Source organism: Erpetoichthys calabaricus, chromosome 7 (assembly GCF_900747795.2).
Source record: "Erpetoichthys calabaricus chromosome 7, fErpCal1.3, whole genome shotgun sequence".
NCBI classification, from domain to species: domain Eukaryota; kingdom Metazoa; phylum Chordata; class Cladistia; order Polypteriformes; family Polypteridae; genus Erpetoichthys; species Erpetoichthys calabaricus.
Genome location: NC_041400.2, coordinates 128,404,247 through 128,427,387, shown reverse-complemented (window position 1 = coordinate 128,427,387; position 23,141 = coordinate 128,404,247). Strand labels below are relative to the sequence as shown.

The window sequence follows — 23,141 nt, the reverse complement described above, 5'->3', positions numbered from 1 at the left end:
TGATCAAAACTGCTGAAACCAAATTTTACACCAGAGTCAATAAGCAAGAACATTAAAGACACTGATGAAGCTTTTAAAGACAGAATCTCCTGCTAGCTGTTCTAAAAACATACAATCAACTCCAGTGACTTCTCTTGCCACTTAAACTGTGCCGTGCAATTTAATGATTGAGCTCATTTGTTCCTAAAAATGCAGTTCAAACTTAAGGGCAGAGCATTGTGCAAAACACAAATACAGAACATTCGTAAAATGTAGTCTTTTACATACTGTAAGAGTAAACATGGGACTAATGTATTTTTCTTTCTAAACTCTGTGACTGTGTCTTTGCCTTTGTTTCGCTAAATTTCAACATTTAATAAAACTGTACATTTCACTATTAAAAATGACTGAAATGAAGTAGTGAAAAGTCAAGCAAAATGACACCTTTTATTGGCTAACTAAAAAGATTACAATATGCAAGCTTTCGAGGCAACTCAGGCCCCTTCTTCAGGCAAGATGTAATCAATTTTAACATCCCCAATAGTGTAGTATCAGCATATTTAAAGAATGTACGAGTCACACAAAATGTGCAATGCTGGGAAAAGAACCCGGCCTTCAGGATTTCCTTCATTATTTTAAGAATGATATGGCTAAATTTCATTTGATGTCTGTGATTCACAAAAAATTGTATAACCACAGGCATATCTTTTAACAGTAGAAACGGAGTTCAGTATATTCTGAATTGTGTGCAGTGTGTTATTAATGGGGTTAATGTGCTTTGACTGCAATGTTACATCACTTAAAAACATTACTTGTAAAGCCTCTTCTCTTTTTTTCTCATCGTTGTCCAGGGACTCCTTTAAAAGGCAAAGTTTCAGAAGACCTGCAGATGAAAATTCATGAGACCCCCAAATGGACCCCAAGAGTTTACTGGAACGGGGGAGTTGTTTGAAGCAGTATTGTTGGAGACCTGTGATCTGTTCTTTACCTGCTGAAGATGGCACCCTTGACACCAGAGGCAATTCTACTGAAAGTTAAATTGATTAAGGGTCTTCTTCCATAAAACGTGTAACTGCATAGAAGCCTAAGAGAGACATTTGAGCTCTTTGTAAATGAAATGTGTGATAGTGGCATTGTGATCATAGAAATGTACCAGTACTTGCTTTCACATTTCAGTCAACTGAAGATTGTTGTTTGATACCTACTGTTAGTTTTCTTGCTGTATTTGAGCCAACTACATCTCAAGTCAGTGTCAGAGATGTGCTTGTAATTAGTTTTGTTGTAAAGTATGATAATGTAATGACTGAAATATTGAATAATTTGAACCCATGCAGCAATCTGCCTTCAGTTATCAGAGGTACAGTACTTTAGAGTTTACATGAACTCGCATTCTCAGATATTTTCCCTAATTTAATTTGATTTTGCAGTACATTAATTATTTAAGTATTACATTAATTACATTTTTTAATGTTTGAATCCTTTAAGGAATATGTTGAAATGTGATTATTACAAGTAAATATCAATAACTTCCAATGACCCACTCCAGTTTCACTTTAAAACAGACAATGTTGTGCATTTCCTTCCTAAATAAACCAAGATTAGCCCAACTGTAATTCAGGACTTTGGTTTAAGTGAATTCTTAGGTGTGCCTTAAATGTACAACTCATTTTTATTTTAACAAAACTGATCTTTAAATACATTTCTATAGTCTGTTACAACAGTAAGTACTGCTTAAATATAACTTAAGACTGTACATTTCATTTCAAAATGTTAATAAAAAGAAAAAAGAAGTTGCCTACACAATGCACATTATTAAGAAAATATATGTATAAATGTTGGATTATTTTTGTTCATGTTGGCAAAGTCATAGTTTTAATAAAATATTGTACACAAATGCCATGCTGTTTCCTTCTAAAGTCTGCTGTTTGATGAGATTAGGTTATTGGTGCCGAGCTGCAAACTAACACCCCAACCACACAGCCATTTAACCAAACCTGCTTGGTGTCAGAGTGGCTAGCATTGCCTCATCACAGCATCCAAGCAGTGCATGTTCTCCCTGTGTCTGGGTGAGCTTTTCCCTGTGCACCCCAGTTTTACTCCCACATGCTAAAACAAGTGCTAAATTAATCTGTTGACTCTAAGTTGGTTTCATATGAGTCAGCGTTAGTACGACCAGTAAGGAATTGTCAATCCATTACTGGTTGGCTCCAATCATGCTGGCAGAGCTGCTGGGATAGGCTCCTGAATTCAGTAAGAATGGGTAATTTAAATTCTTTAAAAATATTTACCTTGTAGTAGGGGTGAACCACTGGACACTTGTGCATTTAAACTGCTGACACTGTGTGTGGTTTGGTACAGTATGTCTTGTGGATTTTATAAGTCCTGTTCACATCTGTCTTCTGTTCCCTTCACTGCTCTGTGTTGTGTCCAATATCGAGTGTGTGCCTGAATGGGAGCTGGGTGTGTAAAAGGTCAAACAAGATCATAAGCTCCTAGAAAGTGTACACACACACCAGACTCATATACTGTGAATACTTGGCTGAGCCTATTATGCTGAGATAGCCCTGTAGAGACATTGGTCCTTGGCGGGGTGCAATCAGGGGCTGTTTTTTAATCTGAACCATGTAGACCTCTCAAAAATGAAGATCATCAGAGCTTAAGGTCCCTTAATTAATAACTGGTAAGAGACCAGAGACAGAGCCGCTGATTATAGAGAGTGGATGGCAACATTTGTCCTGAGCCCAAGAGTTGAGACACCAGCGACCCAGCAACCCTGTACTTGAGTTTCAAAACTGAATGATTATTAGAGATGGACAACCAAAGCAACAAGAACATTAATTTCTATAGCACATGTTCATACAAAGGATGTACCTCAAAGTGCCTTACAAGATGTTAAAGAAATAGTTACAAGCAAAGAAAGTTGAGATAAGAATAATAAAGAATAGCATACAACAAAAAATGCACACTTCCATAAGACATATTTAATTAGGAGAAGTATAGTTCTTAAATATAGAAGCAAGTGAGAAATGCCTAAGGTGCTTATGCCCTTAACTTTTTTCTTTCAGGAATTTGACATTGGTTTACCTAAATCTAACGGAGCAGGTGCTCAAAGGTTTATTTTCTTAAAGGGGATATTTAAAATGTTGTCTTGAGTTATCAGAGGCTTTTATAAGGTCAGAAATAAATGGTGGTGGAGTCCCCAGAATGCCCATTGCAAGAAAACATACAGTGTATGTATATATATATATATATATATATATATATACATATATACACACACACACATACAGTTAGGTCCATAAATATTTGGATGGAGACAACTTTTTTCTAATTTTGGTTCTGTACATTCCCACAATGAATTTTAAATGAAACAACTCAGATGCAGTTGAAGTGCAGACTTTCAGCTTTAATTCGGTGGGATGAACAAAACGATTGCATAAAAATGTGAGGCAACTAAAGCATTTTTTTAACACAACCTTCATTTCAGGGGCTCAAAAGTAATTGGACAAATTAAATAAATGGAAATAAAATGTTCATTTCTAATACTTGGTTGAAAACCGTTTGCTGGCAATGACAGCCTGAAGTCTTGAACTCATGGACATCACCAGATGCTGGCTTTCCTCCTTTTTAATGCTCTGCTAGGCCTTTACTGCAGCGGCTTTCAGTTGCTGTTTGTCTGTGGGCCTTTCTGTCTGAAGTTTAGTCTTCAACAAGTGAAATGCATGCTCAATTGGGTTAAGATCAGGTGACTGACTTGGCCATTCAAGAAATTTCCACTTCTTTGCCTTAATAAACTCCTGGGTTGCTTTGGCTGTATGTTTTGGGTCATTGTCCATCTGTATCATGAAACGCTGCCCAATCAGTTTGACTGCATTTAGCTGGATTTGAGCAGACAGTATGTCTCTGAACACCTCAGAATTCACTCGGCTGCTTCTGTCCTGTGTCACATCATCAATAAACACTAGTGTCCCAGTGCCACTGGCAGCCATGCACGCCCAAGCCATTACACTGCCTCCACCGTGTTTTACAGATGATGTGGTATGCTTTGGATAATGAGCTGTTCCACGCCTTCTCCATACTTTTTTCTTGCCATCATTCTGATAGAGGTTGATCTTGGTTTCATCTGTCCAAAGAATGTTTTTCCAGAACTGTGCTGTCTTTTTTAGATGTTCTTTAGCAAAGTCCAATCTAGCCTTTCTATTCTTGAGGCTTATGAGTGGCTTGCACCTTGCAGTACACCCTCTGTATTTACTTTCATGCAGTCTTCTCTTTATGGTAGACTTGGATATCGATACGCCTACCCCCTGGAGATTGTTGTTCACTTGGTTGGCTGTGAAGGGGTTTCTCTTCACCATGGAAATGATTCTGCGATCATCCACCACTGTTGTCTTCTGTGGACGACCAGGTCTTTTTGCATTGCTGAGTTCACCAGTGCTTGCTTTCTTTCTTAGGATGTACCAAACTGTAGATTTTGCCACTTGTAATATTGTAGCAATTTCTCAGATGGGTTTTTTCTGTTTTCTCAGCTTAAGGATGGCTTCTTTCACCTGCATGGAGAGCTCCTTTGACCGCATGTTGTCTGTTCACAGCAAAATCTTCCACATGCAAGCACCACACCTCAAATCAACTCCATGGGGGTTTATTCTGTACGTCGCTTAAATCATCCGAGATCAGGTGCCTCATCTTGGATAAGTTAATGCCGGTGAAACTCATCCAGATAAGTCAGTTTTTCAAACGCAGCCGTGTATTAGATTAGTCTAGCTGGATCTAATCATCCGAGATGAATGCGTGCGCCTGCGCTGAGTGAAAAGCCCATATATATTGAGTCTAGAAAACATGATCAGCAAGTCTTTGATAGGCTGTGACAAAATGATGAAAGAACAGGCGCATTTTTTTTTCACGCAAGCGGAGCAAGACCTTTCATTCGAAGGACATGAAGAATTTCAAGATTTAATATGCACAAGGGGTAACACTGCAAAAGCAGCCCAAACCAGAAAAGACGGCTGGCAAAAAGTGGCCGAAAAATTAAATGCGTGTGCATTGTACTTACTGAAAGCAGCGTTTCATTTTCTATGTGTCAGATTAATTATTATTTAATATGTCATAATTCCAGATCAAACATGAGCAGAAGGAGAACACGGGAACAGGTTAAAGTAAAGTAGAAGAATATACTTCAAACTGGTAAATATTAATATATAACTATTTAAAGAATTGTTAACATAAATAATCATTTATAATATAAAAAACATTAATTCTAAAGCTAATAAGAAGGCAGACAAGCAAAAAACAGCTGGAGGTCCACGCGGTCCAGACCTAACCCCTGCAGAAGAGTTGGCTCTCCAGCAAAATGCCCATCGCCCTGTTTCTGAGGGCATTCCAGGGGGAAGCTCCTCCCCAGAACCAGTGGCAGGATGCAGTGGTCACTTCAGTTCAGGTAAAGGATGGTCATTGCATATATTTGTCATCGATGTGTGCCATAGGTATGTTCCATATAGCCCTCTTTTTTGTTGGGTCGGTTGCAGGGAATGTCATATCCCTTGAACCTGTGTCTGAACAACGAGATATTGACGAAGGTCAAATATTTGATGGAGACACTGTGTCTGATTATTCATCAGGAGGAGAGGTACATTTTCCAAATAATGTTTGATCAAACTCCACTCTGATCAGTCCCATGTGCCCCAATCACATTTGGAAACCCTGGGTAATGAGAATGTTAGGCTGATTGTGAGATTCTTTATGGAATACCTGCAATGGCATGAAACGCCTCTTTTGTCTGCACACGCAGGTGTCCAGGAAACACAATAAAAACCCGAAGGAAATGTTTCAGAGCCAAACAGACTTTACGAGTTGCATGGAAAACTGCACTTTTCGATAGATGTTCCGCATCGCCTACAGTATATAAAAAAGTGCCGCTTGCAAGAAACCTCAAAGCAATGCATACTGTCTGTGTGGTTGTGAGAGCCCGACTTTGCCGAGTTTGACTTCGAATATACGGAGCTAATAAATCTTTGAGGTACAATATTCCCCCTCGGCTAAAGCGGTATCTTTCGTACAGAATTTCCTCCGGGAGCAATAAAGGATCTTGCCGATCGCGCAAAACCCTCTCTATATGAAATTCTCTTTGTATAATTTGCGCACCGATATCAATTGGTCGCTCATTCATGAACGGTGAAGCCCTGACTGGATGACTTCCACGCACCGTCACTGATCACGTGTGTAAACTAATCCTTGTTTACGTAGAACAAACCTGCTCCGAGCAGGTTTGTGGATTTGGATGTGTTGCTATGACAACACATCCAGCAAGAGTTTCGAAAAACTGACAGATCCAGGATTATGCCAAATCGTCAACAATTACATCCGGCTAAACGAGTAATCCACGTACGAAAAATACCCCCCAGGCCTTTTATCTGCTTAATTGATAATGACATAACGACGGACTTGCCCACACCTGCCCATGAAATAGCCTTTGAGTCAATTGTCCAATTAGTTCTGAGCCCCTGAAATGAAGGGATTGTGTTAAAAAAATGAATTAGTTGCCTTACATTTTTATGCAATCGTTTTGTTCACCCCACTGAATTAAAGCTGAAAGTCTGCACTTCAACTGCGTCTGAGTTGTTTCATTTAAAATTCATTGTGGTAATGTACAGAACCAAAAATAGAAAACAGTTGTCTGTCCAAATATTTATGGACCTAACTGTATATGAATTTGACAACCACTGTGGAACTGGCATATCCAGAAAACCGATGGCTAACCCTGCAAAAATATAGTAAAAGCACGAAAATCATACGTGATAGAAGTCGATGTTTCCACTTAACCACCAACTAGACAGTTAGCGTCCTGCCAATATGTCGCGGTGTAGTTTGCATTTCCTCTCCGTGTCTACGTAGAATTTCCTGGAATCCATACTGTGTTTACCTACAAGTCTAATTCAGTGTGACATGCGACGGTCTTCCAGAGCTCCACTCCATTGAAAAGGTTGTCCCTTTATATTACAAGTCCGTGATAACGCCTGGTTACATTATGGTTAAGATGAGAGTTATCTGACTCAAGTCAAGTAAACCAAGTGACAAAAACCTGCAATCCAATTGCCCGTCCAGCGGAGCTACTGAATCGTGGAGGTCTACAGGTGCTGGTCATAAAATTAGAATATCATGACAGAGTTGATTTATTTCAGTAATTCCATTCAAAAAGTGAAACTTGTATATTAGATTCATTCATTACACACAGACTGATGTATTTCAAATGTTTATTTCTTTTAATGTTGATGATTATAACTGACAATTAATGAAAGTCCCAAATTCAGTATCTCGGAAAATTAGAATATTGTGAAAAGGTTCAATATTGAAGACACCTGGTGCCACACTCTAATCAGCTAATTAACTCAAAACACCTGCAAAAGCCTTTAAATGGTCTCTCAGTCTAGTTCTGTAGGCTACACAATCATGGGGAAGACTGCTGACTTGACAGTTGTCCAAAAGACGACCATTGACACCTTGCACAAGGAGGGCAAGACACAAAAGGTCATTGCTAAAGAGGCTGGCTGTTCACAGAGCTCTGTGTCCAAGCACATTAATAGAGAGACGAAGGGAAGGACAAGATGTGGTAGAAAAAAGTGTACAAGCAATAGGAACAACCACACCCTGGAGAGGATTGTGAAACAAAACCCATTCAAAAATGTGGGGGAGATGCACAAAGAGTGGACTGCAGCTGGAGTCCTTGCTTCAAGAACCACCACACACAGACGTATGCAAGACATGGGTTTCAGCTATCGCATTCCTTGTGTCAAGCCACTCTTGAACAAGAGACAGCGTCAAAAGCGTCTTGCCTTTGGACCACTCAGCAGCAGTCCAAAGTTATGTTCTCTGATGAAAGTAAATTTTGCATTTCCTTTGGAAATCAAGGTCCCAGAGTCTGGAGGAAGAGAGGAGAGGCACAGAATCCATATTGCGTGAGGTCCAGTGTAAAGTTTCCACAGTCAGTGATGGTTTGGGGCGCCATGTCATCTGCTGGTGTTGGTCCATTGTGTTTTCTGAGGTCCAAGGTCAATGCGGCCTTCTACCAAGAAGTTTTAGAGCACTTCATGCTTCCTGCTGCTGACGAACTTTATGGAGATGCAGATTTTATTTTCCAAGAGGACCTGGCACCTGCACACAGTGCCAAAGCTACCAGTACCTGGTTTAAGGACCACGGTATCCCTGTTCTTGATTGGCCAGCAAACTCGCCTGACCTTAACCCCATAGAAAATCTATGGGGTACAGTGATCCCTCGCTATATCGCGCTTCGCCTTTCGCGGCTTCACTCTATCGCGGATTTTATATGTAAACATATTTAAATATATATCGCGGATTTTTTGCTGGTTCGCGGATTTCTGCGGACAATGGGTCTTTTAATTTCTGGTACATGCTTCCTCAGTTGGTTTGCCCAGTTGATTTCATACAAGGGACGCTATTGGCAGATGGCTGAGAAGCTACCCAACTTACTTTTCTCTCTCTCTCTCTCTTGCGCTGACTATCTGTGATCCTGACGTAGGGGGATTGAGCAGGGGGGCTGTTCGCACACCTAGACGATACGGACGCTCGTCTAAAAATGCTGAAAGATTATCTTCACGTTGCTACCTTCTGTGTGCAGCTGCTTCGTGAAGTGACATGCTTCACGGTGCTTCGCATACTTAAAAGCACGAAGGGCACGTATTGATTTTTTTATCTGTCTGTCTCTCTCTCTCTCTCTCTCTCAATCTCTCTCTGCTCCTGACGGAGGGGGTGTGAGCTGCCGCCTTCAACAGCTTTGTGCCGCGGTGCTTCGCATACTTAATAGCAAACAGCCCTATTGATTTGTTTGCTCCTTTGAAGAGGAAGATATGTTTGCATTCTTTTAATTGTGAGACGGAACTGTCATCTCTGTCTTGTCATGGAGCACAGTTTAAACTTTTGAAAAAGAGACAAATGTTTGTTTGCAGTGTTTGAATAACGTTCCTGTCTCTCTACAACCTCCTGTGTTTCTGCGCAAATCTGTGACCCAAGCATGACAATATAAAAATAACCATATAAACATATGGTTTCTACTTCGCGGATTTTCTTATTTCGCGGGTGGCTCTGGAACGCAACCCCCGCGATGGAGGAGGGATTACTGTATTGTGAAGAGGAAGATGCAATACACCAGACCCAACAATTCAGAAGAGCTGAAGGCCACTATCAGAGCAACATGGGCTCTCATAACACCTGAGCAGTGCCACAGACTGATCGACTCCATGCCACGCCGCATTGCTGCAGTAATCCAGGCCAAAGGAGCCCCAACTAAATATTGAGTGCTGTACATGCTCATACTTTTCATGTTCATAACTTTCAGTTGGCCAACATTTCTAAAAATCCTTTTTTTTTGCATTGGTCTTAATTGATATTCTAATTTTCCGAGATACTGAATTTGGGACTTTCATTAATTGTCATTTATAATCATCAACTTTAAAAGAAATAAACATTTGAAATACATCAGTCTGTGTGTAATGAATGAATCTAATATACAAGTTTCACTTTTTGAATGGAATTACTGAAATAAGTCAACTTTGTCATGATATTCTAATTTTATGACCAGCACCTGTACAGCTGGAGCCATCTGCCTGCGATCACACGATTGAGCGAATGTTTATTTTAAACAACCCTCAAACAAATTGCGCTGTAAAGACCGAAACTTTCCGGAAAGGACACGGAACCACCAAATCAAAGTAGCTTTAACGTTTTTATATAGTCTACGTGCATATTCGCATTTTTTCAGCTCGCTTAGAAGTTAACACCACGCCGCAACATGAGAGAAAGCTGTCGGTTAGGCTGCAACCGAAGGGCGCGGTGACAGTGACGTCACATTAATGCGCCGACGCCCTCTATAAACTACAAGTCGCTAACAGCCGGAACGGAGAGCATGTGAGGCGGTCACTCAGAAAGGTAGAGGTGGTGGGTGCTGTTAAGGCATAAGCTACTGAGTTCCGTTTTTATTAATGTATTGCAAATAATAACTACAGTAAGTCCAGTATGCTAAATTCCATCTGTTTTATTTTTAACCGACTATAGAAATAAATAACTGATTTTGATATCTCCGTGGGTGACATGCTGGTGTAGAGTTGTATAATGATTAGGTGCAAAATGCAAATTCGTCAGTGTAGTATTAGTCAAAACTATAACAGTTATTTAAACTTGCTTTTTGTTTCACACCCGTGATCTGCATCCTTACATTTGGCACGTCATACGAGTTCATAATGTCCTTTTCGAATTTTATTCATTTCTGATGACTTGTGTGCTTTACGTTGGTAATGCGTGGCACTCTTGGAAATTGCATTCCAGTAACCAGGGAGAGTTATTCTGCAAGCAGTGTCATTTTCCGACGACCGATGTTAAAATCATTTGTTTAAAACAGAGATGTGTGTATTGGATACGAAAAGATGTGGAAGATAATTTCATTTCGTGCGCTGCTTGCTCAGTTGTAAAGGGGCCGGATGGAATTTAAAATGTAAATTCAGCACTAGGTAATTTTTTCAAAGAGTACATCCTTAAACTGTGGGCCTTTTTCAGGACAAGAAAAGTCAAGACTTAATTACTAGATGCTTACAGTAATATTATGCCTCCATCAAACGTCTTTGGTTTTGTGTCAAATTTTACAGATTAATAGACGAATCTACAAGTCAGTAATCGTGAATGTTTTTCTCCTTCATACTGATTGCAGTTACCTTTAGCAGTGCTGTATTATCGATAGTTGACCATATGTTATTAACTGTTTATTTTTTTTACATTACTAGTGAAACACCCAGACCTAAGGGCCTAAAATAAAATTCAAATCCAAAACAATTTAAAGATGAAGAGCTGTTAACACTTTTGTTTTCTAAATAGCCACTCCTGTCAGTTCCTGTAGAAGTTAACATTGAATTATGTCTGTTGGCTCATCTAGAGCAAGGTGAACCTTTCTATTTTGGCCACACATCCTTTGGTTTTTACTCTTACAAAATACAGCTCGACATTGCTTTTGTAAATTTGCCAAGTAGTGGACTTCAAGGAAACATTGATGTAACGATGTGAAAGGAATGCTTTTAAATAGTCGGATGTTTTGACTGTTTGATGATTGCCTCGATTGTTGCCATGCATTTCTGTCACTTTCTCATTTTTCCAGTCTGTACCACAGACTGTCTTGAGTGCCTGTGAGCCATCATGTTTGTCTGCTGCTCAATTGCAACATCTTGTCTTCTTCTTTCTTGCTCTTCGTAATTGAATTGCTTTCTGCAATTTGCTTGATGTTTAACAGATGTTGCTACTCTTCTTTTTCTTTTTGCCATAATGGTGATTATCAGTTTTTTTTTTCGACCACTTTGCTGGAAACACGTGACCACAGGTCACATATTTTTGTATTTCCATATCGGATCTGGTTATAAACTTTCGATTAAGGCCAAGATCAAGGTCCTATGTAATCTCATTTTTTTGTAAGCAATTGTGTGACAGACAGACTGACCTTAGCATTTTATATATAGAGATTTTATGCAACTGGCCTCTGCAGAAAGTTCTGAACGTTGACAGAAGTGTGTGTACAGCCATTGTTCTCGTAATTTGATACAGAGCCTGTCCTGGTAGTGTTAGTTGCAAGACAGGGCCTCCCTGTATAGGCTCCCACAGGTAGCAGCACTTCGTGCAATGCCTACATAGTAGAAGTAAGCAAAAATTAGCTAATATACATAATAGTTTTGGCATTTTGAGCATAGCAATTAAATATGTAAGCAATCTGGGGCTAAGCAGTGACTCACACAATTGTGTAGTATTTGAGAAGCAATAGTCACTAAGCTCTTTATTGTCTAACACATGCCTTGCTACTTTGTATTACATACTGTAATAGAGATGTGTTGTTCATAACTAGGCTGTGAACCTCTGTAGCTGGTGTCAGAGGCAACTGTGCCATCCTCCTTAATAAACGGATAAGTAACAGATGGTGCATCACAAACATTTTTAGTAATAAAATGCATTGCATTTGTCATTCCAACAGATGGTACATCAGAAACATTAACTTTGATTTATGAATCCCATACCAAATGGCATATGAGAGAGACACATGCATTACATGGTGTACTCAAACATGAACACTGAGGTCTATGTTTATTATTTAGATTTAAACCCATCGTAGATGGGGGATAGCATAACTAGTCTAATGTATAAAGCTGTGTGTGTGTTTGTTTGGTAGGCAAGTCCACGCCAATGAGCCAATCTGCCGGGTTTTGCACACATTCTCCATTTGTACAGGGCACGACAATAGGCCATGTTTCTTCCTGACATTTAGTAATTGTCCCCACCTTAGACAGTGCCAGGTACCCATGCAGGAATTGTATTGACTTTGTTCATAATGAATAGATTCAAGTGAAAGAACGAAGTAGAATGGCTTCAGTTGACACGTTACTAGCACAATACATTTTTATAGCAGGGGTGTTAATGGAGTACTGCATCCAAAATTATCTATTTTTCTTTAAATGTTTCTTATCCCATGTACTTTGTTGTGGTGGCCAAGGAAATTTTTAATCCCATGTTTTCATGCAGAATGGAAAGAAAAAAACTTATGAAATAATAGAAATCAATAGTGACCAGTGCTGTACAACAGCAGATGATGTTAAAAACTTCCATGGAAAGGAAAAAAAAATCTCTTGTGTCACATATTAGTTATCTAGTCGTCTGCACAGAACAAAAATAGGTACTTCTGAAATAATCAGTGCACATCATAAACAGGAAACTAAAGCATCATAGGAGGCTTATTTTTGAATTAATGACACACTTCTCCCTCTCATTCATTGGTCAAGAGTCCTGTCTTCAGTTCAGAAAGTCAATCCCACGAGCTTTAGTTTCATGTTTATGATGTGTAGTGAGTAAATATTTAACAATATTAGCAAAGACGCATGTGTTTTGCACCCTTTGAGCATATGACCGGATAACTAATTTGTGGATTATACAACATGAGTAACGTGAGATTTTTTTTTTCTTTATTCTGTGGATGTTTTTCACATTATTTGCTGTTGTACAGTGTTGGTTACTTTTGGCTTCTATTATGTCATACACATTTTTCCTCTCCATTTTGTATAAATACATGAGATTAATTTTTTTTGTTGGTTACCACTACAAAATACACAAGGTAAATAATATCATTTTTGGGTGATGTATTCCTTTAAACTGTGATCCTGGTGGGCTGCAATAGCTGCAAGTTTTCAGACCCACCGTTTTTTACTGCTGTGAACTGAACAGGCTTCTTTTGCCTTAATTGGAATATTTTTTGATATACTTTGTTAATCCCTGAGAGGATATTGTCTTTTCGCATGTCCTTTGGGGGTCTAAGCACTATTGTACAGCGCCCCGGAGTAATTTTCAGGTTAAGGGCATTCCTCAAGGGCCCAACGGAGTAGGATCCCTTCTGACAGTAACGGGATTGGGTTGCATTTTAAGATTCAAAACCCCTGCTTCTTTTTTTCCTAACCAACTGCCAAACAATGAAATGCAAAGCAAGCCTTGATATGACCAGTTAACGCAATTCCATTTACCCCTCTGGGTCCATTGTACAATATCTGTTTCAGTAAAATATTTAAAAAGAATAAAGAGAACACTGAGAAATATTGATCTGCTGTGGTCTTCAAAGCATTTGGACGGTGCTCTCAGAATAAAGAAAATCATCTGTTTCAGTCGTGTTTTTAGCATAAAAATTGTGGTGGGCCATACCAGTAATTTCCCCCATAGGATTGTATGTAAATACAATTAATCCATTCCGGACTGTACGAGCTGTATGTAAATATATATTTTTTTAAAGATTTTTAAGCACAAAAATAGTTAATTATACCATAGAATGCACAGTGTAATAGTAAACTAAATGTTTACTTACTTCTTCAGTAATGTTTACTTCTTCTGTTTGGGCTCTCTTACGCGATCGCTCACTGCACAGGGAATGCACAGGGAGAGAATGAACACGTGCGGAAATCATCGGCGCATATGAACCCGAACGGAAACTGGCTTGTTCGTCACCCGAGTGTGTGGTCGTGAACAGATGTAAAAGTTTGGTGAACTTTTTGGTCGTAACCCGATTTGTACATGGTCCGAGACGTTTGTGACTCGAGGTTCCACTGTATATATAATATATACAGTGCATCCAGAAAGTATTCACAGCACATCACTTTTTCCACATTTTGTTATGTTACAGCCTTATTCCAAAATGGATTAAATTCATTTTTTTCCTCAGAATTCTACACACAACACCCCATAATGACAAAGTGAAAAAAGTTTACTTGAGGTTTTTGCAAATTTATTAAAAATAGAAAAACTGAGAAATCACATGTACATAAGTATTCACAGCCTTTGCTCAATACTTTGTCGATGCACCTTTGGCAGCAATTACAGCCTCAAGTCTTTTTGAATACGATGCCACAAGCTTGGCACACCTATCCTTGGCCAGTTTCGCCCATTCCTCTTTGCAGCACCTCTCAAGCTCCATCAGGTTGGATGGGAAGCGTCGGTGCACAGCCATTTTAAGATCTCTCCAGAGATGTTCAATCGGATTCAAGTCTGGGCTCTGGCTGGGCCACTCAAGGACATTCACAGAGTTGTCCTGAAGCCACTCCTTTAATATCTTGGCTGTGTGCTTAGGGTCGTTGTCCTGCTGAAAGATGAACCGTCGCCCCAGTCTGAGGTCAAGAGCGCGCTGGAGCAGGTTTTCATCCAGGATGTCTCTGTACATTGCTGCAGTCATCTTTCCCTTTATCCTAACTAGTCTCCCAGTCCCTGCCGCTGAAAAACATCCCCACAGCATGATGCTGCCACTACCATGCTTCACTGTAGGGATGGTATTGGCATGGTGATGAGCGGTGCCTGGTTTCCTCCAAACGTGACGCCTGGCATTCACACCAAAGAGTTCAATCTTTGTCTCATCAGACCAGAGAATTTTCTTTCTCATGGTCTGAGAGTCCTTCAGGTGCCTTTTGGCAAACTCCAGGCGGACTGCCATGTGCCTTTTACTAAGGAGTGGCTTCCGTCTGGCCACTCTACCATACAGGCCTGATTGGTGGATTGCTGCAGAGATGGTTGTCCTTCTGGAAGGTTCTCCTCTCTCCACAGAGGACCTCTGGAGCTCTGACAGAGTGACCATTGGGTTCTTGGTCACCTCCCTGACTAAGGCCCTTCTCTCCCGATCGCTCAGTTTAGATGGCCGGCCAGCTCTAGGAAGAGTCCTGGTGGTTTTGAACTTCTTCCACTTACGGATGATGGAGGCCACTGGGCTCATTGGGACCTTCAAAGCAGCAGAAATTTTTCTGTAACCTTCCCCAGATTTGTGCCTTGAGACAATCCTGTCTCAGAGGTCTACAGACAATTCCTTTGACTTCATGCTTGGTTTGTGCTCTGACATGAACTGTCAACTGTGGGACCTTATATAGACAGGTGTGTGCCTTTCCAAATCATGTCCAATCAACTGAATTTATCACAGGTGGACTCCAATTAAGCTGCAGAAACATCTCAAGGATGATCAGGGGAAACAGGATGTACCTGAGCTCAATTTTGAGCTTCATGGCAAAGGATGTGAATACTTATGTACATGTGCTTTCTCAATTTTTTTATTTTTAATAAATTTGCAAAAATCTCAAACTTTTTTCATGTTGTCATTATGGGGTGTTGTGTGTAGAATTCTGAAGAAAAAAATGAATTTAATCCATTTTGGAATAAGGCTGTAACATAACAAAATGTGGAAAAAGTGATGCGCTATGAATACTTTCCGGATGCACTGTATATATATATATATATATATATATATATATATAAAGTTCTCCCACGGATAAGTTGGGGCTTGATTGGTATTTTATAATGTCGGCTGTATAAGTCGAATGTGTAAAGCTCATGCTATTGGTCCAAGAGATTATGGTATGCTAACGCCCACCTGAGAGAGTAACCATGGAGCACACTGCCTTTTTTTATGTATTGTGCCTACGTGACCACACAGTAATACCCAAACTATTCTGAAGCGACGTTTGCACTGTTTTGTGTTTTTTGTATCTCACACCCTCATACACCTTTATTGTAAGAGCATCCCTTATCTGTTATGGAGCGTTCGATTAGAAGAGAATATGAAGCTGGTTTTAAATTAAAAGTCGTTGAAGTGGCAAAAGAAATTGGTAACTGTGCTGCTGCAACAAAATTTGATGTGTCTGAGAAACTAATGCAAGATTGGAGGAGGCAAAAAGATGTTAAAAAAATAAATTAAGTGTCGCATTTTTGAACGGGCGTACAAGTCAGGATCTGATTTTATAATTGATTTTTTGGGTTTCAAGACCTGACATACGTGAGTACATACGGTGTGTGTGTGTGTGTGTGTGTGTGTGTGTGTGTGTGTGTGTGTGTGTATATATATATATATATATATATATATATATATATATATATATATATATACCAGTAACGGCACACTGCACAGTAACATGCAGTGAATACACTTGACTGCTTGACTTGAGCATTCCTAGTTTTCATCCTCTTTCTCTGTACGTTTAGCATTTGTTGGCTCAGAGGTTGATGTGCTTGCTACTTCCTGAGCAGCTCTTCTTTTCTCCATCCTAGCGGCCTGCTTCTTCTCTTCTTTCATCAGCATCTTTTTGCATTAAAACTGATTAAGTCAGTGTTTGTGTTGCAATTATTAGTACGTTTTCTTTAATTTTTCACTTAAGCTGGCACTTAAGTCTTCAATCTGCCACAAGAATGATTTAAGATATGAAGAGGTAGGGGAAGTGACGGGGAAGGTGGTAGGGATGAGAACGGCACCTGTACACATGAACTGCCCGGGAGTTGATTCTGCAATAAAATAAAAATAGAAAGAGGAAAAACCTTGGAGGTCAATCATCACCCCGAAAGCGGATAGTAGACGTCACGTAGTATATGTGTACCAAATTTCAGGTCAATAGTTCAAATGGTTTGTGAGCTACAGGTGATTTAAAATACTGGACAGACAAACGAACAGCCACGGTAGCGCATTATATATAAAGATGAGCTATTGATGTTCTGATTTTCAGACATTCCTTGTAATAAATATCCATTTCAAGATTATTAAAACCTGTTTAGTTCATTTTGGTGGTTCAGTGGATCCAGCATCCTGGGCTCAAAATCGCACACCTGATAGTTGTACATGTGGAGTTTGCATATTCCACCAGTGTCTGTGTAGATTTTACTGTGGACTCTGTGAATTTCCTCCCTCACACCAAAGAGCTGCAGGTTAAGTTAGCCTGGTATCAATTTTCTTTTGTTCCTCATTCCATCAGCTATCACTGTGCCAAGTTTAGATGTCATAGCCCATAACACTGCAAAGTTATACTGTTGGGGAGAAGGTGTTCCATTTTGGAAACATTTAGTCTCTTGCACCCAAAACGATCTGTAAAAACATCGATTACCATTGCAGTTGTATTATTTATTTATTTTTTTTTTAATTTATACAGCCCACACTCTATAAATTGTGACCACCACGGGCCACTCCAGCCACCCCAACCCAAAACAGGCAGGCAGAGACATGAGTTCCAGGCACAGTACATGTTTATTAAGAGTGGGAAACGTTTTTCCCTCGTTTCCCACCACTCCAGCACAGTACAGCACCAAGCACAGTATACAATGCAGCACTTCGTCTTTCTCTTCTTCTTCTTCTACTACCTCTTCCTGATAAGCTTCGTCCTTTTCCTCCTTACTCTGGCTCAGAATGGGAGTGCTCCAGGTGGCTTGTTACCAAGGTCTGGAATCACTCCTGGGTCAGTTGAAAGCCCAACATAGCAGGGCTCTGTCATCTCTGCAGCTCCACCTAGCGGCCCCCACGGAACCCAACAGGGCTGCATCAAACTCCAACTTCCAGTGTTCCCTGCGGGGATCCGTGGTGCCACATCCACCCAGGGAGGCTGCCCTCTAGCATCTTGGGGAAGGTAATGCCTTGTTGATGTTCTCTCTCCCAGTCCTTCCATCCAGCTGGCATCCCAGCCGGGTAATGGCCCGGGGTATCTGTCACAATATCAAGTAAACAATTTCTAACCACAGTGTGTGCATATAATTATATATTCATCCAAACTTTTACTTTCAAAGTTGTTTTTCATACCAGTCCTTGAAACAATTTCTGTTTACCACTAGACACAGTGAAACATTACATTTTATACACTAGACTGGGGTTTCTGTGCTGCAAGTGACATACAGTATCTTCTGCTGTGTTCTGTTGCAGTTGCCCCTCAAAGGTTCAGTGTGTTTTTATTTATTTTTATTGTCGCTTTTTTCTTGCATTTCACGTCCGGAATAAACTAAATACATACTGTACATACATTTTCATACCAGCTTTTTCTGTGCTGGAAGCAATGCCCTTCCTGATATCCCTGAGCACAAGGCAGGAAACAGCCGTAGACATGGCACATGTATACATCTAAACCATTCACACAGGGTCCAGAATATCCAGTCAACCTAAACAGCACTGGCACACTCAAAACAGAGCAGTGGTACAGCGTCATTCAATCAAACGAGGAGAAGGGGCATTTCCTACTTAAAACTGCAAGGAGCAGTGTGGCATGATGTGCCGCTGCATGATTCAGTGACCGAACATAGCTCCCCCATGAAAGATTGTTCAGTGTGATTCAGTGACATTCAAGCAGGATGTGGAGGTTCCCAATGTGGAACTGCGAGCAGCAGCATGGCATGGCATTGCGCAATTCAAATACATTCCATCGAACAGGGGTCCCCCATGAAATTGGAAGAGGATTACTTTGAAAACTAACACAGGGAGAACATGCAGCAGACAGCATCCAGATATGGTAATTGAGCTAATGACATTTGAACTGTTAAACTGCACACCACAACACATCAAATCAAACATAGTACAGTAATCCCCCGCTATATCGCGGTTCAGCTATCGCGCCCCCGCTACATTGCTGATTTATTAACACTATCATTATTACTAGGGGTCAGAGCCCCCTGCTCGCTTTGATCACCCACCCCCAGGTTTGGTTTACCAGATAAACAATTTAAAGAGATTATTTACATGGGAATTGTTACATATGCATTATTTTCATTTTTACTTTAAAAGTTTTGTAAAAACAATATGTGCCCCTTATTTCCTGCTCCGGGCGTGGTTAAGTCTCTTTCTCGCAGCACTTATAACGCTGCTCGCGTTGTGAAGGGGGGGGGTCTGAACGCAAGCTAAAGAGATGCGATCGGTTCAGATTGTGTCTTGCTGCTGCTGCTGGCCAGCTGTGTGTTGTGCTTGTCGTCCTTTTGCCACTTCACGTCTCTGCTGCTTGCTTTGTGAAGGGCGGGAGCTGAACGCACGCAAAGCAGAAGTGGACAGATCAGCTACTGGCTTTGTGCTGCTTCTACCAAGATGCCTGTTCTGCTTGTCGTTCTGTGCGTTCTGAACTGGGGTGGGGGGGTTGTGAGGGCTGAACGCATGCTAAGGAGAAGTGCTCGTAACATCTGCTGGGTTTCTGCAGCTGCTGCTGGCAAGCTGCATGTTCTGCTTGTCATTGTTTTAAGAGCTGGGAGCACCTGAAGTGTGTCTGCCAAAAGCACTCCAACAACTGCTAGGTTAGATGTCAGTGAACTTGTTTTAAATTGTTTGTAATTAGGGCGTGTCGACAAAGTGTTTGTCCGAGATGATCTGGTCTCGATCGCTTCGCTCAACACCCCCTACGCTCCTGCCACTTCACGTTGTGAAGGGGGGGAGCTGAATGCACGCTAAGGAGAAGTGGACTTTGTGCTGCTTCTGCCAAGATGCTTGTTCTGCTTGTCACTCTGCGCATAAATCATTTAAAAGCCTGTACAGCAGCTGTCCTTCTGTCTCACTGCTTTGTCTTGCGTGACGTTTAAATGTTTCATAATAGATGTTACTCATATCCTTAGTCCAACATCCACATATCATATGTGTTTACAAAATGTGTTTCAATAAGTTTACATGTGTTTAAAGCGTGTGGGAGAGGTATTTTAAGGCTTAAACTATAAAAAAAAATGTTTATTTATATGGTCTTGCTATATCATGGATTTTCAGAGTCAGAACTCTGCCTCAGGGTCTTCATATTCAATATCACTAGCATTCTGTAACTTTTCTACGACTTCCTCTGCTGCATATTTTCTTGTTTTTAGAAGAAGACATTTCCCTAGTACAGACTTCAGGTTTTATTGTTTGTTAACCAAACAATTCCCATGCACTCTCACAGAAGCCTTGTGTGTAATGGTGCATAAAGATGAGCTGCCACAATTATATTTATGCAGAGCTGTGACATGTACAGTAATACAACTATAAATCATTGGAATGCGCAGACACTCAGCTATCCAATGGCAATGTGCCCGTCACTGTATGTGGCTCAACATAGGTATGATATTTGATAAATCAGGTTCACACACCTGTGATGAGCAGCTTACCTCGACGTATACATGAGCAAATCACATATTTTACTAATGAAAGAGAACAAACAACATGGAAATTTAGGATTTATTTGAAAGATGACACTCTTGGGTATGTACAAATTACATCATTGAATTTGATTGACTTGTAGGTTTATTGTAACATACACAAATAACTTTTGAAAAATGGAGCAGTACACCTCGTGCATAAGTTGCTACAGTTCCTTGTAAATGTCGGAATACAGTAATCCCTCCTCCATCGCGGGGGTTGCGTTCCAGAGCCACCCGCGAAATAAGAAAATCCGCGAAGTAGAAACCATATGTTTATATGGTTATTTTTATATTGTCATGCTTGGGTCACAGATTTGCGCAGAAACACAGGAGGTTGTAGAGAGACAGGAACGTTATTCAAACACTGCAAACAAACATTTGTCTCTTTTTCAAAAGTTTAAACTGTGCTCCATGACAAGACAGAGATGACAGTTCCGTCTCACAATTAAAAGAATGCAAACATATCTTCCTCTTCAAAGGAGTCAGGAGCAGAGACTGTCATAAAGGCAGAGGAAAATCAATAGGGCTGTTTGGCTTTTAAGTATGCGAAGCACCGCCGGCACAAAGCTGTTGAAGGCGGCAGCTCACACCCCCTCCGTGAAGAGCACAGAAAGAGAGACAAAGAAAAACAAGCAAGTAAAAATCAATACGTGCCCTTTGAGCTTTTAAGTATGCGAAGCACCGTGCAGCATGTCCTTCAGGAAGCAGCTGCACAAAAGATAGCAACGTGAAGATAATCTTTCAGCATTTTTAGACGAGCGTCCGTATCGTCTAGGTGTGCGAACAGCCCCCCTGCTCAATCCCCCTACGTCAGGATCAGAGAAAGTCAGCGCAAGAGAAAGAGAAATGTAAGCTGGGTAGCTTCTCAGCCATCTGCCAATAGCGTCCCTTGTATGAAATCAACTGGGCAAACCAACTGAGGAAGCATGTACCAGAAATTAAAAGACCCATTGTCCGCAGAAATCCGCGAACCAGCAAAAAATCCGCGATATACTGTATATTTAAATATGCTTACATATAAAATCCGCGATGGAGTGAAGCCGCGAAAGGCGAAGCGCGATATAGCGAGGGATCGCTGTACTCAACTCTGAAGTTTTAGTAATTCCTGAGACAGCATGAAAGAGGAGCACAAAGGTAAGCTTTCTTACAGGCTAACATTCCCATTAACCACAAGAATTGATGGGAATGAAAAAGTGCTTTCACTGCTGATCTTGGCGCTTGAGGTTGTGGAGATCTGCTGCAGCTGAGGAGCAAATGTGCAGGCTTTACTCGGACCACAGGTGTCAGTAGGGGAAAAAATATCTGTTATTTTGTGCTGTAAGTTTTAGTATTCTGATTAATAAAATATACTGTTTAAATAATTTATGTTGCTATATACAGTTTATTTTTTGTATAGCCCAAAATCACACAGGAAGTGTCGCAATGGGCTTTAACAGGCCCTGCCTCTTGACAGCCCCCCAGCCTTGACTCTCTAAGAAGACAAGGAAAAACTCCCAAAAAAACCTAGTAGGGAAAAATGGAAGAAACCTTGGGAAAGGCAGTTCAAAGAGAGACCCCTTTCCAGGTAGGTTGGGCATGGAGAGGGTGTCAAAAAGAAGGGGGTCAATACAATACAATGCAGTACACAGTACTATATGTATAATAAACTTTGTAACTTTCCTGGTTCAGTTTTATACCGACGTGACCTCAAACCACATTCAGGATCATGATGTGCTGTGTCCTGTCCCGGCAGCACTAGGAACTGAAACGTCAAGCAGGGGTGCTTCTGAATTGTTAGCTAAAGTCTGCCTCATTCTATACAGGACTGTCATTTTTAGTAGACTACTTTACCCCAACCGGCCCCCCCTAATTGTGCACATTGTTAAGTGAAATGATCATTTAAATTTTAAGTCACACATCAGTCTTGCCCTGTGTGGGGTTTTGATGAATGGTTCTGAAATGACATCCTGATAGATTTAATTGTAGAAGAGCTCTCTGTGCACACTTTGTTAATTTTGTGTATGCCCTCAGGGACATGTTAAGTGCTTTTGCTGCTGTATTAATAATGACAACTTAACCGAGTCTTTACTTTGAAAGTTTTTTTTTTATACTGTTATTGTCAGGATTGCTACTGCCCAACATATACAGCATCCATTTTCTGTTGATTTTGTGAAATTCATTGGATGTTTATGAGCATCTCCCCACCCAAAATGATGCCTAGATATGCCAGAGTTTAATGAAAATATGGGTTGAGGGTTCCAGGGAGAATATAACAGAAGGGCTAAGTACAGGGGAATATACAACCAAAAATCAGGAAGACTGTGGTCCTCTTGGCACCACCTATACATGCAGTCCCCACCTTATTGCCTCACTCAGACCTTAGCCACTCTTTACACTTACTTGCCAAGTGAATCCTGGTCTGCTGTTCTTTCCCGACCCCTTTTAAAGAGAAGAGTAGATGTCTTTTGGTACATGGGCTATCCAGCACATAAATACCAATGTGTTGCTGAAAACCTGTTAAAGATGCCCACAACTGTGGTCAGAGTACAAGCTGTAGCTTTCTACTGGTTCCAAAAAGCCTGAAAGACTTACCCTTGGCTTTATGATGTCTTCTAGCAGCCTTCAACATTCTGTTCAGGGCATGGCCTCCTACAACCCCTTGACCATTCCTTGCTGTCCCATCTGGGCAATGGTCTAGACTAACTCCCAGGCAGCATCTTGTCATCTGGACAAGATAGTGG

At 40.6% G+C, this 23,141-nt stretch overlaps 2 protein-coding genes across 5 annotated transcripts in view; both read left to right on the top strand.

The window, feature by feature from the left end:
- dock8 (dedicator of cytokinesis 8) overlaps positions 1 to 1,878 on the top strand; it is a 156,058-nt gene extending 154,180 nt beyond the window's left edge. The window contains 1 exon segment of the mRNA XM_051929472.1: positions 831 to 1,878. Coding sequence (XP_051785432.1) covers positions 831 to 882 — 52 coding nt within the window. The 3' untranslated portion in view covers positions 883 to 1,878.
- A 7,971-nt stretch (positions 1,879 to 9,849) lies between these two features.
- Positions 9,850 to 23,141, top strand: part of aopep (aminopeptidase O (putative)) — a 255,885-nt gene continuing 242,593 nt past the window's right edge. For 2 of the 4 annotated variants that reach the window (XR_007935394.1, XM_051929667.1), the window contains exon 1: positions 9,863 to 9,924. The gene's annotated coding sequence lies outside the window, so the exon portion shown is untranslated. Of the gene's footprint in view, positions 9,992 to 23,141 lie in introns of all 4 variants that reach the window. The other 2 variants (XM_051929668.1, XM_028805344.2) reach the window with 2 other exon arrangements.